At 39.3% G+C, this 27131-nt stretch overlaps 1 protein-coding gene and 1 non-coding gene across 2 annotated transcripts in view; one reads left to right on the forward strand and one right to left on the reverse strand.

Annotated features, from left to right (window-relative positions):
• Positions 1-21154, reverse strand: part of MCC (MCC regulator of WNT signaling pathway) — a 475249-nt gene extending 454095 nt beyond the window's left edge. The window contains exon 1 of the mRNA XM_005557529.5: positions 20983-21154. Coding sequence (XP_005557586.2) covers positions 20983-21137 — 155 coding nt within the window. The 5' untranslated portion in view covers positions 21138-21154. The remainder of the gene's footprint in view (positions 1-20982) is intronic.
• A 5199-nt stretch (positions 21155-26353) lies between these two features.
• LOC123574287 (U4atac minor spliceosomal RNA) lies at positions 26354-26478 on the forward strand. The gene has a single exon (XR_006699171.2). It is a non-coding gene; the product is annotated as a U4atac minor spliceosomal RNA (small nuclear RNA).
• The last annotated feature ends 653 nt before the right edge of the window (positions 26479-27131 follow it).

The following is a 27131-nucleotide window of genomic DNA, read 5'->3' on the forward strand; positions in this document are numbered from 1 at the left end:
CACAAAAATTCCTGAGGTATTAGATATTTAACTCCAAAATAAACCCATAAAATAGCTATAAGAAAATAATGTCAATATTTATCTACTGAGCTCAGTAGAGAGAGTTTTAACATATGCAAAAGGAAAAATGAAGAAAAAGATTGACAGTGACAGATTTGGCTGCATAAGCATTTAAAGCTTATATTTTGCAAAAGGTATCACAAAATTTAAAAGAAGACAAACATTTTAGGAAAATATTTGCAACCTGACAAAAGATTAGTATCTCTAATATACAAAGACCTCTTAGAAATCAAAAAGAAAAATACAAATTCCTAACAGAAAAAAGTGAGCAAAAAGAAAATTCACAAATTAGAAATACAGTCAATAAGTAAATGAAAAAGACGTCTAAACTCACTAGGATTCAAAGAAATGTAAAGTTAAATAATGTTATACCATACTCAGATGTTAGACGATGGAGGTTTAGAAAGGTTATAATAGTTAATGTTACTGAATACATAAGAAAATGGGCACTCTTATAGACTGCTGATGGTAAACTCTGATCCATTAACCCAGAATTTTTTTTTTTTTTTTTTTTTTTAGATGGAGTCTCGCTCTGTTGCCCAGGCTGGAGTGCAGTGGTGCAATCTCGGCTCACTGCAACCTCTGCCTCTCACGTTCAAGCAATTCCCCTGCCTCAGCCTCCCGGGTAGCTGGGACTATAGGCACCTGCCACCACACCTGGCTAATTTTTATATTTTTTTTAGTAGAGACAGGGTTTCACCATATTGGCCAGGCTGGTCTCCAGCTTCTGACCTTGTGATCCACTTGCCTCGACTCCCAAAGTGCTAGGATTACAGGCATAAGTCACCGTGCCCAGCCCAACCCAGATATTAAGAGAAGGATGTGTTCGTTTGCTAGGGCCACCATAACAAAGTACCGTAGACTGAATGGCTTAAACAATACACATTTATTTTCTCTTGATTCTGAAGGTTACAATTCCAAGATCAAGGTGTCAGCAGGGTTGGTTTCATTGTGAGGCCTCTCTCTCCTTGGTGACAGATGGCTGTCTTCTCCATTTGTTTTCCCATAGTCTTCCCTCTGTGCATGTCTGTGTTCTAATCTGTAAGTGTCTGTGCCTGATCTACATGTTTCTGTGGCTCTTTGGTCTGTGGAAGGGAGTCAGAGCAGCAGGGAACAGTGTGAGCCATAGCTAGAGTCAATCTGGCTGGAAGCAAAGAAAGAGGCTGAGATCTAGGAGGGTACGTGAAGTTGAATGGCCATTCTGAGCACGGTACATACTTCTTGCAACAAACTTACCCCTAACTAGAATAATATTCACCAATAAAGCCTACTTGATTATTTATTCTCCTTTTCCTGAACCTTCCTAAGCAGTTTGCATTTTTATTTGTTTATGCATGTGTATACTTATTACCTAAGACAAAATACTCCTTAAGGTCAGAAGTTATAATATATTCATCTTTGTATTCCTCCGTGCCTACAGTGTACACTGAATGAACATTTAACAACAAAAATTAATATTCAACAACAAAAATTAATATTCTTAAATTCGTTCTGCTCTGACAGTTATCAGATTCTATAACTATGGAAGATTTAGGAGGTAATCTGTAAAGTAACTATTGATTGTGAATAGCAAATTATTCCTTTTAGAGAAGCTATAATTTATATTAACAAAATAATGGGCTTTAACTAATTTACAAGATCAGAATGCAATATTTTTTGTGATATCCTCATTCCATATTATTTCACAGATGGTAATTCTGGAAGCATGTAAGCATATGGTTAAAGACAGATTAACATGGTGCAGAGTTTTCCTCTATTTTAGGAATGAGAAAAATCAAAATACTCTTTGGGAGTGTGGAGTACTGTATTTTGTCTTAAGGTAATATTAATCTATTGGTTCATTCATTCAATGTTGATTTAGCATCTAATCAACGCATGATGTCAGGTGGTGTGAGAGATACCAAGACATTGTTGCATTCATGAAGCTTACAGTCGAGCAGGTGAAAGAAGCAGAATAGAAATTACCATAATACAAGTTAGTATTGGGTAAGTTCTTTATTTTTATTCTATTATTACTTCTAAATTTCAGTTTACTGTGACTACCTAGTAACTAACCATCGATGGATAGCCTATGAAAAGTAGACCACAAAATATTAATTTAAGAATCTAACTTTTATATACCTTGGAGTAGTCAAAATAAAACTGGCTGGGTGCAGTGGCTCACACCTGTAATCTCAGCACTTTGGGAGGACAAAACAGGAGGATCACGTGAGTACGGGAGTTTGAGACCAGCCGGGGCAACACAGTGAGACCCCATCTCCAGATAAAATTTTAAATTAGCTGGGTATGGGGGTGCATGCCTCTAGTCCCAGCTACTTGGAAGCCTGATGCGGAAGGGTTACTTGAGCCCAGGAGTGTGAGGCTGCAGTGGGCTATAATCACACTACTATGCTCTAGCCTGGATGACAAAGCAAGACCCTGTCTCAAAAAAACAAAACAAAACAAAACTGTGTGGGCAACTGTCCATCAACTTTTCAATAACAACTATAACATAAAATTATAAGTAGTTTTTAGGTTTACTCCATCTCATAACCTTCACTTAAGAATTGACAACAAATCCTAACCAAGAGTTCAATGCTTTTGAAAATACTATTACTGCATGGAATTGAAGGAATTGGATAATAATGACTACTACTAAAGAGAAACTATGGATTTATCAGGGTTAGTTCATGAACAACCAGACAGTTGCCCAATAGAGACTAACTTAAACAGCATGCCTTTCCATAAGAATATGCTACCACTAAAATCCTGAGCTGGTAACCTACAATCCATAAAAATCAAAGTATTTCAGTCCTGAAAAAGCTAATCGAAAAAATCCCAGAAGAAGAAAATGATACTGATTAGAAAGTGATGTAAGACTTATCTAAAGTTACAGGACCAGTTAGTAGCAGGGGCACTAAATTTTGGTCACATTGATCTTTTAGATTAGGTAAAATGCACCTAATATGTATTTTCAAAATATAAATTCCTCAGTTAAATTGGACAAAAAGTTGATAAACCTTTTTCTAAAAATTACGAAGCATTTGAAATGTTTCTATTAAGTGTTCAGCACTGAGGTTACAAAGGCAAAAGACAAGAAAGCATGGTCTCTGCCTTGAGTATGGGGAGAAAGGAAATGAAAACTATGAGAATATCCAGTGTGAGCAGTGCTGGTGTAGGAGTATGTGCAAGGTGCTAGGGCATCAGGAAAGTGTCCACAGAGGAGGAGCTATATGGAAACAGCCTAGAAAAAATGAGAGGGTGCTCATCAGACAGGTAAGGGGGAGAGAAAGGCACTTACGGGAAGCTGCACGTGCACAGCACCGATGCTTGGAGCAGCCTGGCACGCTGCAGTGAGACAGGAATGCAGCAAGAGATAATGGTGGAGGGGGAGTGGAGTCACTGTGCCAGACGGGCAGGGCCTTAAATTAAACGCCCCTAGAAGGAGTCTGAACTTATCTGTAAGGAACAGGCAACTGTTGAAGGATTTTAGGAAGAGCTGCCTGCTCAGTTCTGTGTTGTAGAAAAATGACTTCAGTGTCAGTGCCGAGAGTCCTGGAGAGAACAAGCCTGCAGATTAGAGCACTAGGATAATAATCCTGGTTAGAGATGAAGTAGCTTAGGAAACCAAAAAGGGAGACAGGGATAAGCCGCACTGATTTCATCCTTTGCCTATAATAAATATAAAACTGCCAACACATTTTCAGAAGAGGAAATACCTCCCCAACAATTTTCTCAGAGACTTTCATCCCATTTATTACTGTGAAGTAAAGTCAGCTTAAGACTACATCACATAAGATTGAACAAATAAAGCCCTTTCCTGAAAGCATTAACCTCTAATGTAGAATATTTTGTTAAGCTTCTCATTTCTCAGAAAGAAGTTCTGAAATTTTATTATAAATAAAAATTCTGATATTTAAAGGAAATGCAGCCACATCGTTATGAAAATGCTTCCCTCCACCCCATCTATTTTCTCACTTCATTTATACTACAAATTTGGGCATGTGGATGTTTTAAATAATAGACAACAGGTGTACTAAACAATGTCACTTGCCATAATATTGAATAGATGCCCAATTAACACCAACATTAAGTCTAAATGCTCTTTCAAGTATCTTCTATATCATTGATGTGAATGTTTTAAATAATTAAACACAAAGCTCATCTATAGAGAATTTTCCAAGCAACAGTTTCACAAGTAAATATTCAACTGACAGTTATATCAGACAAACATTTAATGCTTACTAGTTACACTTAATGCTTATTAGTCACCGTATTTAAAAGCATTATTAAAAAATAATGATCTCCAGTAAAGGCTAACATGGGATAATTCAAAAATCTGCATTATTGTAATTTTGTATTTAATTGTACTTTTTATTCTCTATATGCTTTAAAAGACAAATGCATTAAATTGTACACTGAAAAATATATATATATATATTTTGGCAAATTAAAAAAAAAAGAAAATGCAAATAAAATTTCCTACTGTAAAGTTCTTCCAAAAAAAAAATGCTTATTAGTCAATCTAGAAACTTGTTCAATTTACTTTTTCACTTTGTTAGGTGACAGGGATCCAAATATTTGAAAAAGTAATAGGTCCAGAGTCCTTCTACCTACCCATCTTTTTTTCTCCCATCAGTTAGAGTCATCGATAATCAATGGCATTTTGAAATGACAATGAGAAGCTGACAATTAACTGTTCTCTAAGGAAATGCCCTTTCTCTCCATATGGTTTCCACTCTGAGACTAAGAATTAAAGAGATTTTTCAATTTATGGAACAACAGAGAGTCTCTCCAGCTGAGACTCCCATGTCATTTCATTTAGAATGCAAATCCCAACATTTTAAATGTCATTCCTACTGATGCTAAGAAGGCAGTTATAAAATGAAAAATCACCCTCACCATAGAGCTTTGGTAAATTAAAAAGTAAAGAACTTTAAGACTTTAAGGGAAAATAAGTTTTCTCATGTTAGCTAGGCCGCATGTATGGCGGGAAATACCCTCAAGAAGCTATGTTACCTTAGCTCCTCACCTTAAAATGAAAATACTAATTCCTGTTGCAAAGATTACATAAGATAATGTATGGTCTGATTGTAAACTATAAAGGTTTGTGTAAACATATGCCATTATTACTTTAGACTTCCACTGATATTTGACTCAAAATAAAAAGACTGTAAAATGACCTCGTGGGCCAGAGGAAAAATCAAAAGTACCCTGAAAAACAGTTACTAAAAATGCATGTGAACGAATTAGTTTACAGATTCAACACAATCCTTATAAAACTCTCAGCCGTGCTTTTTGAAGATTGAAAACTAATCCTAAAATTCATATGAATACTCAAGGGACCAACCACAGACTAAATATCTTGAAAAAGAAGAACAAAGTTGGACAATTCATACTTCCTGATTTCAAAACTTAGAACACAGCAAGAGTAATCAAGACAGTATGGTACTAGTATAAGGATAGGCACACAGAGCAATGGAAAGGACTTGAGAGTTCAGAAATATATTCTTACATTTATGGTCTATTGATTTTTGACAAGGTTGTCAAGAAAATGGGAAAAAGATTAGTACTTTCAACAAATGGCTGTTGACAACTGAATATCCACATTCAAAGGGATCCTTTCTTTACACCATACACAAAAATTAACTCAAGTGGATCATAGACTTAAATATAAGAGCTAAAACTATAAAACTCTTAGAAGAAAACATTTAAATTCTTTCTGACCTTTAGTTAGACACAGCCTTTTTAGCGACAGTATCAAAACACAAGCAATAAAAGGCCACAGAATGTACAATGTCCATAGCAGGCAAGTCTAGAGAGGCAGTAGACTACTGGTTGCCTAGGGCTGGAGTGGTTGGGGGAAATAGGGACCGCTAATGGGTTTCATTTTGAGGTGATGAAACTATTCTAAAATTGGTTGCAATGATTGTTACTCTGAATATATGAGACCATTGAATTGTATGCTTTAAATGGGTTAATTGTGTAGTATGTCAATTATATCTCAATAAAGCTAGTTAAATATAATTTAAAGAAATGTATGTGAAAAGCCACGTCGAGTAGTGGTCATGACCTTCATTTGTTAAACATGAGTTTGAATTCAGGTCCTACTGACTGTGGAATCTTGAGCAAATAACAATAATTCTGAGCCTGTTTTTCTTATCTTTAAATTCTGTAATAAAAATTCCTTTCTCAAAGGAATGAGTATTAAATGAGATCATGCAGACTAAGTGCTTACTTGGCACAGCCTAGCATATAGTGAGCACTCAATAATATTAGCTATTAAAAGAAGAGACATATGGGCCTAGACTGTAGGTACTTGCTAAAAACAAAACAAAACAAAAACCAGTAAGTTGGTTGAGGCATTTCTGTAAATGTTATCTGTTAAATTATATATAAACTTAATAATAAACAGGGTGCTTCCAAATAGGCAGGCTCACTTTGAAACACTCAGTAAAAAGAGAAAGAAGGTCATAATCATAGGTCCTAACAGAAACACGGAGGCTGGATTTACCTTTTCACCTAAAACAGCTAGAAAACCAGACAAAATACATGAAATAATGATTTTCAGACATTATATAACAGCATAAGAATACATTCCATGAGTAAAGGGCAACAAGCAAGGTGGACCTACACTTATATCATCTTGCTGCCTGGAGGCAGTCTATCGGCTGCAGAACAGGAGGGAAAATTCAGACTGCACCCAGTGGTCTCACTGAGTTGAGGGGAGAGAGAACAAAATTCAGGGAAGGCAAGACAGATTAAATTTGTGGAGCAAAGGGAAGAGGAAGGAATGCTTTAGATAAAAGGAGCTCCACAGATGTGAAAAGTAGGCTAATTTAAATTAGCCCTAGTCTAAAGACTCCTCTGGTCATGCCAAACAAAGTTTAAAGGCAAGCTTCCAAAAGAGCCAAACTCAACTGCAAGCCACAACAAAGTATAGAAATACAACACAAAAACCAGCATCCAACAAGTTAATACATCTGGTATCCAATTAAATGTAACTAGGCTTGCAAAGAAGCAAAAAACAGTTCCATAACCATGAGAAAAATCAATCATTGAACCCAGAAATGATAGAGATGATGGAATTGGCAGATAAGAACTTAAAAGTTATAAATATGCTCCATATGTTCAAATGGAACTTCTAGAGGTGAAAAATACAATATAAATACAATATGAAAAAATGCAATATCACTCCACTTTTTGGTGATGACACTAAGACAGAGGCAGGGTCTGGTGCCAACTCACATAGTAGCAGAGCCTAGAGGGAACTCAACTTTCCTGGCTCTGATCCAGGGCTCTTTCCACTACGCTGCAGAGAAATAACATGGTCTGACAGACACTTTAGTTGGTTACTGGCTGCTGTATGCCTGGGCCTTAGGTGGAATGTTGAGGGAGCAACAGTAGAAGTAGGAGTCTGTTATAATAGACTTGGTGATAAACAAGTGATCGTTTGGACCTCAGTGGTAGAAAGGAAGATGGTAAGAAACAGTTGAATATTAGGTATATTTTAAAGAGTTGGTAGGGTTGCTGATGGGTTGGATGTAGCACTTGAAAAGAGGAGAATGCAAGAAGACTTCAAGTTTTTAACTTGAACCTGTAGCAAGGGAGTAGCCATTTACTGTAATGGAGAAAACTGAGAGAGGAGCAGCTTGGGGAGAGGAGTCAGGAATTCGGTTCTGTACATGGTAAGCTTGGGATGCCATCAGATATGGAAGACGTGTGCAGTTACTGCATATAGCTGTCTGAAATTCAAGGGAGAGACTGAAGTTAGAGATATGGAAAGAGTAAAGATGGTGGACAAATGACTAAAGTTTGGAAGCTCTGGGCTTTAAGGGTCTTTAGATAAGAGGAATCTGTGATCCGATAATGTGGCATCATGTTCCTCAGGCAAAGCAGTCTCTTGCCAGTCTCACAGAGAGTCCTTCTTATCATTATGGCTTCTCACACTATTTGTCAGGATTATCCACTCTCTTTCCCTGTGTTTCTGCAGTATCTGTCTCGTATGGCTACTGTGAGTATTACGTAAGCTATATGAATATCTGGTAAGCACTCCATACGTGTTAGCTGTATCTTATCTGAAACAGATAATCCTGTTTCTCAAAAGTAATATGGTTTCACTTGTATGTGAATGCTCATAATGCCTTTATTTACAATAGCCTAAACCTAGATACAACCTAAATGTCCATCAACTAATGAATGGATAAACAAATTGTGGTACCTTCATACAATGAAATGTTAGTAATAAAAAGGAACTACTGATACATGTAAAAGTATGCATGAATTTCACAAGCATGACATTGCTCAAAAAAAGTCAGATGCAAAAATAATACATGCTGTATGATTCCATTTATGTGAAATACTAAAAGACAAATCTAATCTGTAGTGACAGAAAGCAGATCAGTGGTTGCAAGGGACTGGGTGTGGGGTAGCAATTGACTAGGAAGGGGCACAGGAAACTTGTGTTATGAAAATCAATTGAATTATGAAATTCAATTGTGGTGGTGGTTATAGGGGTATATACATTTGCCAAAACTCATTGAAATATATACTTTAAATGGGTTCCTTTTATAGCATGTCAGTAAATCAGAGAATATTGCATATCAGTTAGTGCTTCTCAAAAGTAATATGGTTTCACTTGTATGTGAATGTTCATAATGTCAATGTGTCCTCTTCAAAATTCTCTCCCATGTTACTTTACAATCCTAAATAGGGATCTATTTTTTATCTTGCGCTACCTCAAGGGGAGTTCTGTAGGGTGTTTTTTTAACCTAATTAAAAAATGAAATAGGATCATATTTTTCTTTGACTTATCTTGGTAGGCTGATTGCTTTATGGCTGGTCTTAGGATTTTAATGGTTTCTCTTTTTTCTTCTTTATTATTCCACTTAGGTTCAGATTATACTTTTCTTAGTGACACTATGGCTTCATTGTAGCTTTGAGGCTTTCAGTGCTATTCAGTTTCTTTGATGCTTGGCTTTGGTTATGCTGCCGTTTCGATCTCACAAAGGCTCTCTTTTAAAAATCGTGTTCCAGAGTTACTGCTTCCAAGAAGAAAAAATATATTGCAGGTTTTATACTTATGTCACAAGAATCTACTTTGCCATGAGACAAGGAATGTAGAGGTCATAGTCTTTCTGTTCTATTTACCTTTGGTTCAAGTGACTCTTTCAACCCTTTAAAAGTCAGATGACTTTTCTCTCTTGCCTCCCCAAGTTCAATTTATGCTAACACTGAATAAGGGTGAATAGTAGATTATGTTTAAGATGTATATAAATTTGTAGTTCTTTAGTTAAGCAAACTACCATATTCTCCATTAAATCTGAAAACCTGTTGTTGTTTATAGTTGTTGTTGCCGCTGTTGTTTAAGGAGGACTGAGCAAAGTGCCTGCAAGCAATTTTAGGTCATACATTTCACTGATAACTTCAGTTTTAACTAATTCTCTAATAACACAGTACATGGAGCAATGAAGGTGTTTATTCTAGCATTATAGAAAATACCATATTTCAAAACTTCTAAGATGCACAGTTTAACATTGTGAAATCTGAATGTTTCCTAAATTTATTGGCCTTGTGCCAACACAGTTACCATTGCCTGTTCTGTGTGAGTCAGATTGTTATTCCTTGTAAAATGGACTAGATAACCGCAAACCTCAGGGCTTCCTCAAGAATACAAGTCGTGGTTATTGTCTGAGAAACTTCCATCAACATCTTCCAGTAAGACCAGGAGTGTCAACATCAATACTTGCAGAAAGTGTGTAGGCATCTTAGAAGAAAATACTATAGAAAATAGTATGCTGCATCCCTAAATATTTTAATGTCACAGAGGTTGATGTGAAACACAACATCAATATCTAAATCAAAAAGTGATTTGGAAGACTTGGATTTTATTATTTTTATTTATTTTATTTTATTTCAGACAGGGTCTTGCTCTGTTGCCCAGGCTGAATGCAGTGGGTATTCACAACTCACTGCAGCCTTGACCTCCCAGGCTCATGTGATGCTCCCACCTCAGCCTCCTGAGTAGCCAGGACTACAGGTGCAGGCCACCATGCCTGGCTAATCTCTGTAATTTCTTTGTAAAGACACGGTTTCCCCATGTTGCTCAGGCTTGTCTTGAACTCCTAGGTTCAAGAGATCCACCTGCCTCAGCCTCCCAAAGTGCTGGGATTGCAGGCATGAGCCACTGCAGCTGGCCAAGACTTGGATTTTAAATGTGAAAAAGTTTTAGAAATATTTTAAACAATTTGATTACCCTATTTCCCTTTTTATATATGTACCAGCCATTGCAAAAACATGTCAAAATGTAAAGTCCATTGATGCTAGGAAGAAACTGCATCAACTAATGAGTAAAATAACCAGCTAATATCGTAATGACAAGATCAAGTTCACACATAAGAATATTAACCTTAATGTAAATGGACTAAATGGTCCAATTAAAAGACACAGACTGGCAAATTGGATAAAGAGTCAAGACCCATCAGTTTGCGGTATTCAGGAGACCCATCTCACATGCAGAGACACACATAGGCTCAAAATAAAGGGATGGAGGAAGATCTACCAAGAAAATTGAAAACAAAAAAAATCAAGGGTTGCAATCCTAGTCTCTGATAAAACAGACTTTAAGCCACCAAAGATCAAAAGAGACAAAGAAGGCCATTACATAATGGTAAAGGGATCAATTCATCAGGAAGAGCTAACAATCCTAAATGTACATGCACCCAATACAGGAGCACCCAGATTCATAAAGCAAGTCCTTAGAGACTTACAAAGAGATTTAGACTCCCATAAATAATAATGGGACACTTTAACACCCCACTGTCAACATTAGACAGATCAACGAGACAGAAAGTTAACAAGGATATCCAGGAATTGAACTCAATTCTGCACCAAGCGGACCTAATAGACATCTACAGAACTCTCCACCCCAAATCAACAGAATATACATTCTTCTCAGCACCACATCACACTTATTCCAAAATTGACCACATAATTGGAAGTAAAGCACTCCTCAGCAAATGTACAAGAACAGAAATTATAACAAACTGTCTCTCAGACCACAGTGCAATCAACTAGAATTCAGGACTAAGAAACTCAATAAAAACTGCTCAACTACATGGAAACTGAACAACCTGCTCCTGAATGACTACTGGGTAAATAATGAAATGAAGGCAGAAATAAAGATGTTTTTTGAAACCGATGAGAACAAAGATACAACACACCAGAACCTCTGGGACACATTGAAAGCAGTATTTAGAGGGAAATTTATAGCACTAAATGCCCACAAGAGAAAGCAGGAAAGATCTAAAGTTGACACCCTAACATCACAATTAAAAGAACTAGAGAAGAAAGAGCAAATACATTCAAAAGCTAGCAGAAGGCAAGAAATAACTAAGATCAGAGCAGAACTGAAGGAGATAGAGACACAAAAAATCCTTCAAAAAATCAATGAATCCAGGACCTAGTTTTTGGAAAAGATCAACAAAATTGATAGACCGTTAGCAAGAATAATTAAGAAGAAAAGAGAGAAGAATCAAATAGGCACAATAAAAAATGATAAAGGAGATATCACCACCGACCCCACAGAAATACAAATTACCATCAGAGAATACTATAAACACCTCCACGCAAATAAACTAGAAAACCTAGAAAATGGATAATTTCCTGGACACTTACACTCTCCCAAGACTAAACACGGAAGAAGTTGAATCCCTGAATAGACCAATAGCAGGCTCTGAAATTGAGGCAATAATTAATAGCCTACCAACAAAAAAAAGTCCAGGACCAGACAGATTCATAGCCAAATTCTACCAGAAGTACAAGGAGGAGTTGGTACCATTCCTTCCGAAACTATTCCAATCAATAGAAAAAGAGCGAATCCTCCCTAACTCATTTTATGAGGCCAACATCATCCTGATACCAAAGCCTGACAGAGATACAAAAAAAAATAAAGAATTTTAGACCAATATCCCTGATGAACATCGATGCAAGAATCCTCAATAAAATACTGGCAAACAGAATCCAGCAGCACATCAAAAAGCTCATCCACCATGATCAAGTGGGCTTTATCCCTGTGTTGCAAGGCTGGTTCAACATAAGCAAATCAATAAACGTAATCCAGTATATAAACAGAACCAAAGACAAAAACTACATGATTATCTCAATAGATGCAGAAAAGGCCTTTGACAAAATTAAACATCCTTTCATGCTAAAAACTCTCAATAAATTCAGTATTGATGGAACATATCTCAAAATAATAAAGAGCTATTTATGACAAACCCACAGCCAATATCATACTGAATGGGCAAAAACTGGAAAAATTCCCTTTGAAAACTGGCACAAGACAGGGATGCCCTCTCTCACCACTCCTATTCAACACAGTGTTGGAAGTTCTGGCTAGGGCAATCAGGCAAGAGAAAGAAATCAAGGATATTCAGTTAGGAAAAGAAGAAGTCAAATTGTCCCTGCTTGCAGATGACATGATTGTATATTTAGAAAACCCCATCATCTCAGCCCAAAATCTCCTTAAGCTGATAAGCAACTTCAGCAAAGTCTCAGGATACAAAATCAATGTGCAAAAATCACAAGCATTCTTATACACCAGTAACAGACAAACAGAGAGCCAAATTATGAATGAACTTTCATTCACAATTGCTTCAAAGAGAATAAAATACCTAGGAATCCAGCTTACAAGGGATGTAAAGGACCTCTTCAAAGAGAACTACAAACCACTGCTCAGTTAAAATAAAAGAGGACACAAACAAATAGAAGAACATACCATGCTCATGGATAGGAAGAATCAATATTGTGAAAATGGCCATACTGCCCAAGGTAATTTATAGATTCAATGCCATCCCCATTAAGCTACCAATGACTTTCTTCACAGAATTGGAAAAAACTGCTTTAAAGTTCACATGGAACCAAAAAAGATCCCGCATTGCCAAGGCAATCCTAAGCCAAAAGAACAAAGCTGGAGGCATCACGCTACCTGACTTCAAACTATACTACAAGGCTACAGTAACCAAAACAGCATGGTACTGGTACCAAAACAGAGATATAGACCAATGGAACAGAACAGAGCCCTCAGAAATAATACCACACATCTACAGCCATCTGATCTTTGACAAACCTGACAAAAACAAGAAATGGGGAAAGGATTTCCTATTTAATAAATGGTGCTGGGAAAATTGGCTAGCCATAAGTAGAAAGCTGAAACTGGATCCTTTCCTTACTCCTTATACGAAAATTAATTCAAGATGGATTAGAGTCTTAAATGTTAGACCCAAAACCATAAAAACCCTAGAAGAAAGCCTAGGTAATACCATTCAGGACATAGGCATGGGCAAAGACTTCATGTCTAAAACACCAAAAGCAATGGCAACAAAAGCCAAAATTGACAAATGGGATCTAATTATACTAAAGAGCTTCTGCACAGCAAAAGAAACTACCATCAGAGTGAACAGGGAACCTACAGAGTGGGAGAAAATTTTTGCAATCTACTCATCTGACAAAGGGCTAATATCCAGAACCTACAAAGAACTCAAACAAATTTACAAGAAAAAACCAAACAATCCCATCAAAAAGTGGGCAAAGGATATGAACAGACACTTCTCAAAAGAAGACATTTATGCAGCCAACAGACACATGAAAAAATGCTCATCATCACTCACCATCAGAGAAATGCAATTCAAAACCACAATGAGATACCGTCTCACACCAGTTAGAATGGCAATCATTTAAAAATCAGGAAATAACAGGTGCTGGAGAGGATGTGGAGAAATAGGAACACTTTTACACCGTTGGTGGGATTGTAAACTAGTTCCACACTAGGGGAAAACAGCGTGGCGATTCCTCAAGGATCTTGAACTAGAAATACCATTTGACCCAGCCATCCCATTCCTGGGGATATACCCAAAGGATTATAAGTCATGCTGCTATAAAGACACATGCACACGTGTGTTTACTGCGGCACTATTCACAATAGCAAAGACTTGGAATCAACCCAAATGTCCATCAGTGACAGACTGGATTAAGAAAATGTGGCACATATACACCATGGAATACTTTGCAGCCATAAAAAAGGATGAGTTCGTGTCCTTTGTAGGGACGTGGATGCAGCTGGAAACCATCATTCTCAGCAAACCATCGCAAGAACAGAAAACCAAATACCGCATGTTCTCACTCATAGGTGGGAATTGAACAATGAGACCACTTGGACACAGGAAGGGGTACATCACACACTGGGTCCTGTTGTGGGGAGGGGGTAGGGGGGAGGGGCATCATTAGGAGATATACCTAATGTAAATGACAAGTTAATGGGTGCAGCACACCAACATGGCACAAGTATACATATGTAACAAACCTGCACGTTGTGCACATGTACCCTAGAACTTAAAGTATATAAAAAAAAAAGAAAAGAAATGAGGGCAATAATAAATAAATAAATAAATAACAAATATTTTTTAACAGCTTTGTTGAGTTATATAATTCACATACCATAATGTTCACACATTGTTTTTTACTATATTCACAGAGCTGTAAAACTATTACCAAAACCAATTTTAGAACACTTTTATCATTTCAAAACAAGAAATCCTATACTCTTTAGCTCTCATTCATCTATTCTTCCCATTACCCACAAACCTGAGTAACCACTAATCCACTTTCTATCTCTATAAAACTGTTTACTCTAGACATTTCACATAAATGAAATAATATAACATGCAGCCTTTTGTGACTAGCTTATTTCACTTAGCATGAATGTTTTCAAGGTTCATCCTTGTTGTAGCATGTATTAATACCTCATTCCTTTTGATGGCTGAAAAATATTCCATTATATGGATACATCACATCTTGTTTATTCATTCATCAGATGATGAACATTTGGGTACATCTTTTGACTATTATAAATAATATTGTTATGAACATTCATTTATGTTTTTGGGTGAACATTTATTTTCAGTTCTCCTAGCTGTATATCTAGGAGTAGTATTGCTGGGGTTATACGCCAATTCTATGTCTATGTTTTAGAGGAATTGCTAGAGTGTTTTCCAGAGTAGCTGCATCATTTCACATTGCTATCAGCAATATATAAGGGTTCTGATTTCTTTACATCCTTATCAACATTTATTATTTTCTGACTTTTTGATTATAGTCTTCCTAGTGGGTGTAAAGTAGAATCCCATGGTAGTTTTGATTTGCATTTCCCTAGTGGTTAATGATGTTGAGCATCTATCTTTTCATGTGCATATTGGCTATGTGTATGTCTTCCTTGGAGAAATGTCTATTCAGATCCTTTGTCCATTTTTAAATTGAGTTATTTGTCTTTTTATTATTAAGTGTTCTTTATAAATTCTAAATACTAGTCCTTTATCAGATGTACAATTTGTAAATATTTTCTCCCATTCTGCAGCTTTCACTCTTTTGATAGTGTTTTTTGAAGCATAAACTTAAAAAATTTGCAGAAGCCCAATTTATCAATTTTTTCTTTTGTAGCTTGTGCTTTTGGTGTCACATGTAAGAATCCATTGTCAAACTGAAGTTCACAAAGATTTAGCTCTATTTTTTCTTCTAAGAGTTTAATAGTTTTAGTTCTTATATTTAAGTTTTTGATACATTTTGAGGTGATTTTTGTAGACAGTGTGAGGAAAGTGTCCAATTTCATTCTTTTATACATGACTATCCAGTTGTCCCAGTATCATTTCTCAAAAGATGATTTTTCCCCCATTTTACCCTTGACCTTGGCATTCTTAATCTTGGTGCTTTTGTTGAAAATCAATTGACATGAATATGTAGGTTTATCCCTGGACTTTCAATTATATTCCATTGACTGATTTGTCTATCATTATGCTAGTACCATACTATCTTAATTACTGTCACTTTGGAGCAAGTTTTGAAATTAGAAAGCATGAATCCTCCAACTTTGTTCTTTTTCAAGATTGTTTTGACTCTTCTGGGTCCTTTGAGTTTCCTCATGAATTTTTAGATCAGTTCATCAATTTCTGCAAAAAAACAGCAGCTGGTATTCTGAGAAGGATTGCATTGATTCTGTAAATCAGTTTGGGAAGTATTGCCATCTTAACAATCTTAAGTTTTCCCATCGATGAACATGTGATTTTTTCCATTTATCCAATCATTTTTAATGTACCCATAGAGGAATGGCATGATGCAAATATATCACTGGGAAAATAGAAATAATATCCCTTGGTTATGGGATTAGAGATAATTTTGATTTTATTTTTGTATATTTCCATATTTTTCCAAATTTTCAACAACAAGAGTATCTTTTACATAACCCAAAAGAAGTTATTTTTAAAGAAAAAATATCTTTAATAAAATATACACATATCCTCAAAGACCTGAAGACAGAAATACCATTCAACCCAGCAGTCCCATTTCTATATATATACTCAAAGGAACATAAATCGTTGTATTATAAAGACGCAGCTGTATGTTCACTGCAGCACTGTTCACAATAGTAAAGAGATGGACTCAACCTAAATGCCCATCGATGATAGACAAGACAAAGAAAGTGTGGTACATATACATCATGTAATACTACACAGTCATAAAAAAGAACTAGATCACGTCCTTTGCAGGGACATGGATGGGGCTGGAGGCCATTACCCTTAGCAAATTAACACAGGAACAGAAAACCAAAGATCACATGATTTCACATATAAGGGGGAGCTAAATGGTGAGAACACATGGACACATAGAGTGGAACAACATGCACTGGGGCCTATCAGAGGGTGGAAATTGGGAGGAGGGGGAGGATCAGGAAAAATAACTAATGGGTACTAGGCTTGGTACCCATAACTAGTGGGCACTAGGCTTAGTACCTGTAACTAATGGGTACTAGGCATGGGTGATGAAATAATCTGTACAACAAACCCCCACGACACAAGTTTACCTATGTAACAAACCTGCACATGTACCCCTGAATTTAAAATAAAAGTTAAAAATATACACATTTAAAATATTACATAGACATGAAAAATAGAAAACGCTTGAAACATTTTCCAATATACATGAACATACCACTGTTTATTCTTGGTCACATTTTCATCAGAATTTGCTGATTGTGTGCTATATGGTAGATACTGTGCTAAGTATTGAGTATACTGTTTTTAAGAAAACGTATGATTTCTGCCCTCAGGAAGCCTACATTTAGTGAGAGAATGACAATAAACAGGCAAAGTAGCAAACAGAAAAGGAATTATAAGTTGTAAAGGGCACTTTGAAAGAAAGCAATCAGTACTATGATGGACAATAATGGCAGGATAAAGCAAACCTATTTTGATATAGTGGTCAGGGAAGCTCTCTCTAAGGCATCAACGTTTGAGCTGAGACTTGGGAACCCAAAAATGTTAAGGGCTGGCTTTCAATATTTGTCAAAGATATGTTCAATATAAGCAGTTTCTTACATTGAACGGTAAAAACAAAAAGCTTTAAAATTCCAAGGGGTAAATAATTTCAACAAATAGAGTAACCTCCACCACCTTCTATAATATGATATACAGGGTCCAAAAAATCCAGTACCATAAAATATGTGAAAAGTCATTGTAAGGTTAATGAAATGCACTGAAAGTGTTTACAGTGGTCTCACTGTGCTGCCCAAATCCAGCAGGGTCCCAGCCACAGTTTGGAGCCACTTGATCATAGCTTTCTGCTCCACCTTAACTATTGATGAGGATGATTCTGGGTCCCTTTTACAGGCTAAAGTTCCTTGGCAAAAGCAGCAATTCCAAGAATCTAGGTAGTTGATGCCTTTTTTGTCAGCCTGATGGGAAGACTGGGCCAAGAGAATACTGAAAGCACAAAGTATCACCCCTTACCTCCCTGACATTTCCCTTCATGGCCCAGTTTCTCTTCCACTTATCCTTCCCCCAAACTTAAGATTTCTAGCCTACTCCTGTTTAGAATGAGGGTTAGGCAGAGGACCAGAGCAAATACAGTTGAATGTGGATTATTAGGGGAGGGGGGCTTATCATAGGTATTAACTGCTACCTGCCCACCCAATATCTATTTCCTGCTCTTAGTAACAGAACCCAGATTTTGTTTAGGAGGTAATGTGCCTAGTTGAATTATATGCTTCCTCAGACTCTACTGAAGTAGACATGGTTAAGTGATGTAGTTTGTCCAATAAGATGTCAATTAAGGGATTTGGGAAAGTTCTGCTTTAATGATATAGAACCACTTATTTCCACGTTCTTTTACATCTTCTTCCCTAGAATTTGGGGATGAGGAGGGAGACAGGGCAATCATCTTTGGACTATGAGATAACCATGAAGATGAATGCTTTATGTGAAAAACGGTGTTGGAGAAAGGTAGAACATAGCTGGGGACTGACACCACTGCAGAGCTGCTGCCCCAACCTAGATAACCTACCTCCAGATTTCTACGAGGTGACAAAGCCAACCCTTATTTGACTGTAGTTAGGTTACTGTGATGACATATAGTCATCTGAAATCCTAACAGGTACAGCTGTCTACCATGAACATAAATTTATCGTCTTTGGATGAATCCAAAGTTTTTAAGGTTTTAATGTAAAAAGTCCAACTCTCACGCCTGATAAAACAGGAAATGCACAACCCTCCAAACCATATCACCCACTACAGAGTGGTAAGTATAGGTCATTAAATGAAAGCAGCACAGAAAAGTGGCTTCAGAGAGGGAGTCATTTCATGCCCCTTACCTTCATTAGCCCCATTCCCCAAGTCATACCACATAAACATAAATTCCAGGTAAAACTACGTAAACACACTTCCAGACAAGTTCCTTATTGCTCTACATTGCCATCCCTAAACTTCTCCTACGTGGCAATTCTGCCACAGCATAATTCCCAGGGCACCTCCACCCACAGTTAAAGTTATGATTTAGGGTTCATTGCTACACATACCTTGAAACTTTTAAGCAGACACATTAAAGTAATGCGGCTCAAGGAATGTTAACAACTTTTTCCACTTTTGCCCCAGCCAGTTTCTACTCCAGTCCAAAACGGCTTCTTTATCACCACTGGCTTTACTCAGATTACGCTTACAGAATTCATCATCCTCCAGGGTAGAATCACCAAAAATAATGTGAGCATTTATACAGAAAGTGTAGTTCAGATAAAACAATATATTAATAGGCCAAATGAGAAAAGAATAGCACGCTGCTAGTTTTCTATATGCATTCTTGCCCGTGTGAAATTAAACTTTTTTGCATCCATGCCGGGAGCGGTGGCTCAGGCCTGTAATCTCAGCACTTCGGGAGGCCAAGGCAGGCAGATCACTTGAGGTCATAAGTTCGAGACCAGCCTGGCCAAATGGTGAAGCCCCTTCTCTACTAAAAATACAAAAAGTAGCCAGGAATGGTGGTGGACACCTGTAATCCCAGCTACTTGGGAGGCTGAGGCAGGAGAATCTCTTGAACCAGGAGGCAGAGGTTGCAGTGAGCCAAGACCACTTCACTGCATTCCAGCCTGGGTGATAAAGCGAGATTCTGTCTTAAAAAAAAAAAAAAAAAGCATCCAAAGTTGAATGGAGTTTGCTTTTATTATTGCCAATGAGATAATAACCTTTCAAGTAGGAAAACAACAAAAAGGAAAACTATGTAATGAAATTTTTTTTAAATCCCAGAACCAAAATAAGTAAAGATTTCCAGATAGAAATTTGCGTGGAGTCAATCAGAGTTACATATTATTTTCATTTCCGAACAGAATTACTCCATCAAGTTTTCTGATATCTCTCTAATGTTTCTCAGTAAAACATTAGGAAAGTAATAAAAATTCACCTAAGAATGATCAAAATTGCATTGAGTCCCAAATAATTATTATTTTTTGTAATTGCAAATTCTTACATGTTAAATTACCTGTTTCGGAGAGCTTTCTAAATTTTAAGGGAAAAATTCCGTACTCTTTCTTTTTAAGGTAGGCAGGGACAATCAGGAAGCAGCCCGGATTTTCAGAAACAATCTTTAGCATCACAAAGACAAAGACTAAAGAAACATGTAATGCACAACTTAGGCTGCTCCTTCATCCGAGGCAATTCAAATTTCCACGGATACCAAGTCTTCAGTGTCCGGTGTCAACCTTTCAATAGAAGCATACCAGAAACTGTTGCGATTGCCTATTGCCTTCTTCACCACGAGAGTCTAAACAACACAAATCTGGGCAGAAGTAATTATCTGGCCAAGCCGGGAGGCACGAAGCTTAAATACCGCCCCTGTAGGAGGTGTGGGGGATCCGAAGCAAACACCCCAAAGTTTGTTTGTGGGTGGAGGCGCGGAGGCGCCCGGAGCCACCCCCGAGGCTCACCTGGTCAGCAGCCGGTTAGGAGTTGGGTCTAGCCGGAGTTTGCTCCTGAGCGCTTCGTTCCCCTCAGGCTAGTGCGTTTAAATCAGTACTGGGTGGCAAACGACGCCCATTCTTTGGGCTCTGAAGTTTGGAATTCATGGGTTCTGCGGCATAAGAAAGTTCTTCGCAGGTTATTTCCATGTTCGAGGCTGTCGCTTAGCGCATCTCCTCCCGGTGCGGCCCCAGGCTATCCACCGAGCCGCCTACGAGATCGCTGCCCTGTGCCGCAGCATCTTGATGCCCAGGACCCCGAGGCTGTGGGGCAGCCCCTCCTACTTGGGATAAGCGGCCAAAACTCCTTTCCCCACTGGGAAGAACACTCCCAGCCCCGGGAAGAGTGCGCATCCTAAGGAGATATCTCCTAACGCCTAGACAAAGACAGCGCTGGGAAAAGTTAGACCAACTGGCACCCCCGCAAGGCGAACAGAGCAGCCCCTTGGCCTTGGTGGCCGAGCCGGCTACGCGCTCTCGGAGTCGCGGCCAACTTTTCCCGAGAGTTTCTGAGCAACTTGCCGCAAGTTGGGGCGAAGGGGCAGATCAGGGGTCAAGGGCGCGCGGACAGGCTGATCTCGCCCCAGTCGTTTTCCTCGTACCTCCCCGCGTACCTGCTGATGTATCCGTCCCCGTCGCCGTCGCATGTCTGAAAGAGGCGCCGCATCCTCTCCTCCTCGCCGGTACTGGACGTGTCGCTGCTGCTGCCACCGCCGCCGCCGCCGCTGCTGGCGCTCCCCGCAGCCGCTGCCGCCGCGGCCGCCATCATGCGCCCGCTCCCTGCTTGGGAGGAGAAGAACGCGCGGCCGCAGAAGAAATCCGCCGGGCGCGCAAGCTGCCTGCAGCCCCGAACCTGCCTGACAACGGAGCATGCCCAGTGGCCGCCGGGGCGCTCCGGGCGAGGGATTCCACCTCTCCGGGTTTTGCCCGGGTTGGGAAGATGGGCGCTCTGGAATCGCACGAGTAGGCACCTCAGGGAAGAGGGAGGAGGGGAAGGTGGCTAGAGGAGTCAGAGAGCCAAGGGTGGCAACGGGAACACGAGAGGAGGCAGAATACACTGGAGCCCCCCGGGAAGGGTGTCAGCATTGTGCATCCGGCCACGACGCGGGCCCCGGACACTTGGGGACGCTTCAGACAGAGGGCGGGTGTTCTCCCGGCAGAACTCCGACCGCCTGGAGTCGTGGATTCCTTTTCCAGAAAAAACATAAACACACCGTTTCTGCAAACTCAAAACGGTGCTTGTCATCCCACCCTCCAGGATTGTTCCGGGTTCTGTACCCATAACCCCCAATGAGAAACGGAATGACTGGACTTTTTATGAAATCTTGACACCTGTCAAGAAACCTGGCCCTCACAGCCCTGATCTTGGCTTCCACTCTGTACTGGGAACAGTCTGCACTCATATGTGACATTGTGCACGTTGGGTCCATTTCCGGAAACGGCTCACTCTCCTGGGCAGGCATCACTAGAGTTTCCCTGACATTGTGCACGTTGGGTCCATTTCCGGAAACGGCTCACTCTACTGGGCAGGCATCACTAGAGTTTCCCTGACATTGTGCACGTTGGGTCCATTTCCGGAAACGGCTCACTCTACTGGGCAGGCATCACTAGAGTTTCCCCCAACAGCTTTAATAGTGCCAAGAGTGAACATAATAGATGGTCTCATTTGATCCACACTACAGACCTGGAAGATGCCTCTTTGATTATCACTCCTACGACTTAGGAAGTATTAATAGATAAGTACCTCATAGGGTTACCTTGCGTATAAAAGGAGAGCAGACACAATGCAGTTAGGACAATGTCTGACACTGAGTGCTCAAAAAATGTTAGCTCTCATTGTTCCCAATTTACAGGTAAGAAAACCGAGGTACCAAGAACTGCTCAAGGTTCCAGGTTTAGTAAGTGTCAGGGCAGAGGCAAGCCCAGGCAGCCTAACTCCAGAGCAGGAGCCTTTGAAAACTGCACTATTCCCCCATAGCCAAAGGGGAACCACAGTGAAGCAATTTGTGGTTTCGTGAATGACTCATTATTCTGTCCTAGATTTTCTGCCAGAGAGGCCTGTGAAGTTCTCTGGTGGTTTTAAAATATGTCCACAGATTCTTTGGTGCATCCCTCATCAAGAGGTGGAGTCTGTTGCTTTCCCTAAACCTGGATTGGACTTGTGACTGCCTTGACTTCTGAGACTACGTTAGAAAAGGCAATGCAGATTCCACTTGGCTCTCTCCCTTGGGACACTTACCTTTGAAGCCCTGAGCTGCCTGAAAAGAAGTTTGGCTTCCCCGAAGCTGGAGAAACCATGCAGAAAGACCATGTAAAGAAAAAAAGAGATGACTAAAGAGCTACAGCTGTTCTAGCCCTTGGATCTTTGAATCTTCCCAGACTAGGTGCCAGACATGAGTGAAAAATGATGCTAGCTCTAGATGCTGCAAGTGCATTAGAGACCCTGAGCAAAACTGGCTAACCAACCCCCAGAACTGTGAAGATAATAATTAAAAATTGTTGTTTTAAGCCATTAAGTTTTGAGGTGATTTCTTATACAGTAATATATAACTGGAACAAGTCCATATGTCTTGGGAATGTCTGCCAGGTCAGAAGGAAGGAATCTCTGCTCTCTTTCTCCTCCTCTCCACCCCATCTACCTATTCCTACTTTACTTCTTTATAATTCTCTAAGTTCCCGGTATTTCAGGGCACTGAAATCGTAGATTAATGAGTTAATGGGTTATCATGGGAGTGGGACTAGTGACTTTATAAGAAGAGAAAGAGAGACCTGAGCTAGCACGCTCAGCCCCCTTGCCATGTCATGTCCTGCACTGTTTTGGGACTCTGCACAGAGTCCCCACTAGCAAGGTGGCCCCTTGACCTTGGACTTTTCAGTCTCCAGAACTGTAAGAAATAAATTCATTTCCTTATAAATCACCCTAGTTTCAGGTAGTCTATTCTAAGCAACAGAAAATTGACAAGACCAGAAATTAGTACTGAGAGTGGGGTGTTAACGAAAACAAATACCTGAAAATGTAGAAGCAGCTTCGAAGCTGGATAATGAGTAGAGGCTACAAGAATGAAGCAGCAGTCTAGAAAAAGCCTAGGTTCTAGTGAGGGCTTAGAAGACAAGAACAGGGAAAGTTTGGAACTCCTTAGAAATTGGTTAAATGGTCATGATCAGAATGCTGATGGAACTATGGACAGTAAAGGCCACTCCAATAAGGTCTCAGATGGAACTGAGGAACAAGGTACTAGAAAGTGGAGTAAAGACCATCCTTGTTATAAATTGGCAAAGAACTTAGCTGAACTGTTCTACACCTGAGGGCTTTCTGGAAGGCTGAACTTGAGAGAGAGAAACTGGGGTATCTGGCCAAAGAAATATCTAAGCAGTAAAGCATTCAGGCTGCTGCATGGCTACTTTTAACCACTTACATCAAGCTGTGAGAGGGGGAAAAAAAACCTTAAAGGCGGAATTTATAATCATAAGAAAAGCAAAGTGGAAAGATTTGGAAAACTCTCAGCCTGGCCATGTAAAGAGTGAAAAGGTGTGTTTGGGGGAGGAAACCAAGGGTGTAGCCCAGCAACCTTTTGCTGTGGAGATTAGTAAAGGAAAAAAGTATCATCATGAGAAGGAAAGACCTCGATGGCATTTCAGAGAACTTTGAGTTGTTCCTCTCATCATAGACCCAGAGGCAGGAGGACAGAATGATTTCAGGAGACAGACCTGAGGCACCTTTCATGGGCTTGCTGCCCAGCGCGCTCTCTCAGGTCTTTGCTTCCCAAATTCTAGTACAGTCCTTCTTGGACATGCCAGCTGTGGCTCAAGAAGCTTTAGGTGTGAATTGACCTGCCACTCAAGAAGATAAGAACCATAAGCCTTAAGGGCATCCATATGGTGCCATTATAATTCTTCAGATTTGCAGAAAGCAAGAGCTGTGGAGGTTTGGGGGCCTCCATCTAGATGTCAAAGGATTTTTGCTGAAAGCCTGGGTCCAGGCAAAGACTTGTAACAAGGGCAGAGCACTACAGAGAGCTTCAGCTAGGGCAGTGTTAAGCAGAATTGTAGGGTCAGAACTGCTGCAGAAAGTTTCCAACAGAGCAATGCCTAGTGGAGCTGTGGGAACAGGGCCACTACCAGGATCCCAGAACTGTGAAGTCACCAACAGCATGCAACATCTGCTTGGGAAAGCCTCAGGCACCGGGCTCCAACCTGTATGGGGTGCACCCAGCAAAGCCCTAGAGGTGGGGCTGTCTAAGGCCTTGTGGGCCCAACTCTTGCTCTAGTGTGTCCAAGAAGCAGCACATGGAGTCAAAAAAGATTATTCTCCAGCTTTAAGATGTAATGTCTGCCCGGCTAGGTTTTGGACTTTCTTGGGGCATGCTGCTTTTTTCTTTTTGTTTATTCCTTCCTTTTGGAATGGGAATGTCTGTTTTATGCTATACCACTATTGTATCTTGAAAGTGGATAATTTACTTTGATTTCACAGGAAGATGAAATTCTGGACTTTGGACTTCTTAGTTGGTGCTGAAACAAGTTAAGACTTTGGGGCTATCAGAATGAAATAAATGTATTTGCATGTGAGAAGAACATAAGTTTGGCAGGGCCAGGGACAGAATGCTATGGTCGAATGTTTGTACTCACTTGAAATTCATGTTGAAACAATCCCCAGTGTGGCAGGATTGAGAGGTAGTTAGTTCGTGAAGGCTCTTCCCTCATAAATAGATTAAATCGTTCATGGATTAATGGGTTATCATGGGAATGGAACTATTGGCTTTATGACAAGAGGAAGAGAGTCCTGAGCCAGCATACTCAGCCCCTTTGCCATGTGATGCTTTGTGCTATCTTCAGCCTGCAGAGTTCTCACCAGCAAGAAGGCGCTTACCAAATGTAGCCCCTCAACTTTGAACTTCCCAGCCTCTAGAACTACAATAAATAAATTTCATTTCTTTGTAAATTACCCTAGGTTCAGGTATTCTGTTATAAGCCACAGGAAACTGCCTAAGACACTATCTACTACCCAATAATATTTTATTGAAAGTTGCTACCAGCAGCACAAATATTCCTGTCTACAATAAAACAAGAACCAAAGTCCAAGAGTTTATATATATTTAAATTTATATATATATAAATTTTTTAGTCCTAATTTTTCTAATTTTTATAGAATAAAACTTCTGTTGTTTGACAATACAGCCAGACAGGAGCTGTTACACTCAATTTTTTCTAGAGAAATGCCAGTTTAAGACTAAAAAAGAAATTTAAAAAAAGCATTTTTCTAAGTACAACATGTATGGAGGGTCTGGAAACCCAAAGGATTTTGCAAAATTTCAACACATCGCTCTATAACCACATTCCATATATACAGAATGTGGAAGTAAAGCTCAACTAATTATATTTCAAAGCAAAGAATATTTTTTCTCCTTACAGAATGGGTACAACAGCTCTAGATGTTTAAATTCAAACACACAAAAAGTGGATCTTGACGAATTTCCTAAACAACATTTTTCTCATGCTTGGGTAACTCAGAAATGGCTGAAGAGATAGGTTCCACATCCCAGAAAAGAATTTGTTTCTGAATTGATAGGAAACGTGAAATTTCAGCCTAAAGGGTTACAGGAGAGGGAGAAATTTCTAAGACATTGAAAATAGAGATGCCATATGAATATAAAGATGATAAATATAAAGAAGGAGCTTTGAGTGAGAGCCACTCTCTCAAAGAGTGAGGGATGTATACCCACTGCCATAAATCTAACAGTACTGGCCATAACTTCAAGGTTTCATGTATTTATCTGAGATGAGTACACAGCTCAACTTCTTCGCCCTTATTCAGTTTTTTTCTTCAATTTATGCGATACATTTCAGAAAACACTGCACACATTACAAGATATCCTACCCCATATGTCTAAAATTACAAGTTAAAATAAATAACTGCAGTGCTTTGAAAACTTGATAATCTGATACGTGTCCTACCAAATTTGATTTACCTAAAGTAGACTACATGCAACCATCCTTTTGATGGGTTGCACTATGTCCAATGAGCGCACAGTGAGGGCAGTACTGCTAACGCCTATGCAACACACCCGCATCAACCAGAGCTTTGCTTTTATCTTGGTGCAATTTTTGGAAAAATGAAAATCCACTTTTGGAAAAATGAAACTCCACTTTTCCATGTGAAAAAAAAGCTAAAAAAAATAAAAATAAAAAGGCAGCCAGGTGTGGTGGCTCATGCCTGTAATCCCAGCACTTTGGGAGGCCGAGGCGGGCAAATCACTTGAGGTCAAGAGTTCGAGACCAGCCTGGCCAACTTGGTGAAATCCTGTCTCTACAAAAAAAATACAAAAATTAGCTGGGCATGGTGGCAAGTGCTTGTAGTCCCAGCTACTCGGGAGGCTGAGGCAGGAGAATAGGAGAATCATTTGAACCAGGATAGTCGAGATTGTGCCACCGCACTCCAGCCCGAGAGACAGAGCAAGACTCCGTCTCAAAAAAACAAACAAAAAACGCTATATGCAAGAGTTGGAGTGAGGACTCCATGGTGCCACTGGCTCATCATTTTCTCTAGGATGTTTTTACCATCCCTGCTAAATTCCAATATTCCTCAAGAAGCTTTTCTTCACCACTATAGGACACAGTTACCTTCCAGAGCTGTCTCAATTGAAGCACACATTGTGAGAGAAGTGAACCATAAAATGGTGATTTGCCTCCCAATTCAATAGTATCAATTATTATTAAAAGAAGTTGCAAATTCCTGAGAGAAAATAGTGAGGTAGAGTTAAGAGAG

The sequence above is a fragment of the Macaca fascicularis genome, chromosome 6, assembly GCF_037993035.2.
Source record: "Macaca fascicularis isolate 582-1 chromosome 6, T2T-MFA8v1.1".
Lineage (NCBI taxonomy): Eukaryota > Metazoa > Chordata > Mammalia > Primates > Cercopithecidae > Macaca > Macaca fascicularis.